General features: G+C 32.2%; 1 protein-coding gene across 1 annotated transcript; it reads left to right on the top strand.

Annotated features, from left to right (window-relative positions):
* Positions 1 to 286: 286 nt before the first annotated feature.
* LOC148598359 (uncharacterized) lies at positions 287 to 2,733 on the top strand. Its single transcript, XM_088561051.1, has 2 exons — positions 287 to 313; positions 709 to 2,733. Exons 1-2 carry the CDS (start codon positions 307 to 309, stop codon positions 2,688 to 2,690), a joined length of 1,989 nt encoding a protein of 662 aa, XP_088417177.1. The 5' UTR covers positions 287 to 306; the 3' UTR covers positions 2,691 to 2,733.
* Positions 2,734 to 3,038: the final 305 nt, after the last annotated feature.

Raw genomic sequence — 3,038 nt, 5'->3', positions numbered from 1 at the left:
CCGAAATAATTAAAAATTTGTCAATTTAACACTCAGAGGAACAGAGTGAAGTGATATAAAAACAAGTTTTATTTGTATTGTTACAACTTTGAGAAAGAAACGATTGGTTTCCTATCAAGTGTAAGGATGTACCATTTTATTCATAGTTTCACTTTCTATGGAAATCTACAGATACAACCTATACATTATTCTATATGACACTTAAGAAAGAAATACGGAAATATTTCAATGTCTCTCCTATAAATTCAAGATATTTGTGAAACTCCTTCATTCAAGCTGAAATAAACCGGAGATATAAAATTAATCATGGAAGGTAAGTATATGCAACCATTAAGTCGTAAACTAAGTGTAGTAACAACTCTGATTAAACACAGGATTTTCATTTTAATTACACATGTGAATGAAATTTTGAATATCTTGAATACAAAAAATGCTCTTGTAAATACAGAAAATTTCTAACGTATTACAATTCTATTAATCTATTTCTCAAATAGGAACTTTTGTACGGAACATTTAATTACCAGTGCTAAATTTAAAGCACACGTTATAAAAAAGTAGGGGGCATATTCGAGAAAGGGGAGGCTAATGAATCATAATTGATTTTGTTCAAAATATGTACAAGTATAAACAGATGATAGTCTGGAAACACACTGTGTCAAACAGTCAATTTCTGGATACTTTAACCAATAGTATGTCTTTATAATCTAGGAGACCTACAGACATTGTCACTTCAACTTTATCAGCATCTATGTTACAGTGTCATAGGATCCGAGGATCTTGTCCAAACTCTTAGACTGTTAACGTCCATGTTTGATGAGGTCGTATCAACTTCGTTTTTTGCTGTGATAATAAGTGGAAGTATTGGAGAGGGTCTTCAAATGCGAGGAAGTGATTATGATATCATGCTAATTTTAAAAACAATGGATGTATCAGAAAGTGAACTTAACGTTTATAACCATTACAATCAATATAAAACATCATTTCTTGTCGAAACAGGTGACATTAAACCAGGTTTTGCACATCTCCGACTACTCAAAAATGAAAATTTGACAATTTTGGGTTTGTGTAAAAAGTTTAAGGAAGGTGTTTATCTATCAAACACATTATTCAAAGAGTTTTTTATCGTACCTCATGAGGTTTTATCAACATTTCACGGTCCATGCTTATCTGACATAGACGAAATTTTTGATATTGCTTGCTGTGTACACAGTAGAAACTTTATAACTACAGCAAGTCACTGGCCATTGCGACCTAACAATGGATGGCCGTCGGCTCATGTCAAAAAGATGATAGTAGATCACGGAGTGTTATTTGTTCCTATTGGAATAAAAGGATCAAGAAATGTAGAATTTGAGTGGAGGGTATCGTTCTCTGTCTCTGAAAAAATTTTAATATTTTCATTCAGCCACACTCAGCTAATATGTTACGCTCTAATGAAAATATTACTGAAAAAGGTCATTGACAGAGATCCGCGGTGTAAGGGTCTACTGTGTTCTTATTTCATCAAAACTATAATATTCTGGGTCTTTGAAGAAACAATAACAACCGAATGGAGGCCGTCTAATCTTATTCAGTGTTTTATGAAGTGCTTGAAAAAACTAATTTACTGTGTCAAGTATATGAATTGTCCTCATTATTTCATACCAGAGTATAATCTTTTTGAAAATAAATTTAGTGTTATTCAGCAGGATATACTACTGAGAATTCTCTATCAGCAATTCAACAACGGATGGTCATGTTTGTTACATTTATCTAAATTTTCATATTTTCAAAAGGTAAACAATTGTCCTAAATACAGTCACCTTATGGCAATTTATAATGATTTTAATATATTGAAATTTCGAATAGGGTTTTTGACTTTGTATGTGACTGGTTGCCTAGTAAACATAACACCAATTCGTAGAACTATACGAAAAATTATTTGTTGTAGTAAGCAGTCTCACAAACGACTGTATTTTTATGTGTTGTGTTCGATGTATCTTTGTTATGGTAGAATACTTTCGAAAACAAAAGTTGGTGAGAACAAGAAACTATATAGAGAGTACAAAACAATTAAGAGTTTACTGGTACAAAGTGTCAACACTGATGCAGTTACTGGATGGATGTCGTTAGGTACTTTGTTTTATAATATGAAACTATACAATGAAGCATTGCATTTAATGGAGTACGCTCTGTCAAAATGCACATTTAATATGATAAATTCAGGTTTTGATATTAAGTTATCTTTACCATTTTTGAAAGAAACGTCTATTCTACTTGATTTGTTTAAAGGATTTACCTCTGTACTCCGATATAGATATGCTGCAGATATATGTCTTACTCCTTCAATGCTTACCCCAGTAGATATATACCAAGACATCGTATCATTACTTTTACGTTCGTCCGTAATTCCACCAGTTGTATATGGGCATTTTCTCTGTTTCTTGTGTCATTACCACAGAAATGATGTCAGACAGTACCGTTGTTCTGTCAATGATCTCAAAGTTGTTATAGAAGAAGGATACTTTATTGGATATTATAATGAATTTATAGGAGTTAGTTATTACTTGCTTGGTGTTGCATTACAGATGGTAGGAGACAATATTTCAGCATCGGATGCATTTCGGAAGTCAATTTATATTTGGCCAGTGGAACGTGACAATTCATCATTCCGGCGTTTATTAGCTCTAAGTTTCAATTGCAGACGCTAGATATGTTATGCTGATCATAACTAATATTCGTTAAAAGAGTTATCGGTCATTTAACAAAATATCTTGTGTGTATTTTCTGTTTTCATACTCAGATAAAGACAAAATTGATACATTGAAATAAAGAATAAAAACAAAGAAATGAAGGGCGTGATCTCTTGATTTGTCATTCAACAAATAAATTAGAGTCTCCTTAAGCTTCTTAAGGAACTATCATGTTTAGTTCTGATTTCTTCAGGAATTTCAAGGGAGAAGAGTTTTAAAGTAAATGTTCATGTTAACGACGAACACCAAGTGAGCACAATAGCTCATATGGCCATTCGAACTATTAATGTTATATCTATTTTATGT

The sequence above is a fragment of the Perna viridis genome, chromosome 14 (genome assembly GCF_037379345.1).
Source record: "Perna viridis isolate PV_CMFRI_1.1 ecotype Kerala chromosome 14, ASM3737934v1, whole genome shotgun sequence".
In the NCBI taxonomy this organism is placed as follows: Eukaryota; Metazoa; Mollusca; class Bivalvia; order Mytilida; family Mytilidae; genus Perna; species Perna viridis.
The sequence above is the reverse complement of the archived record's forward strand: the minus strand, read 5'-3'. Positions and strand labels throughout refer to the sequence as shown.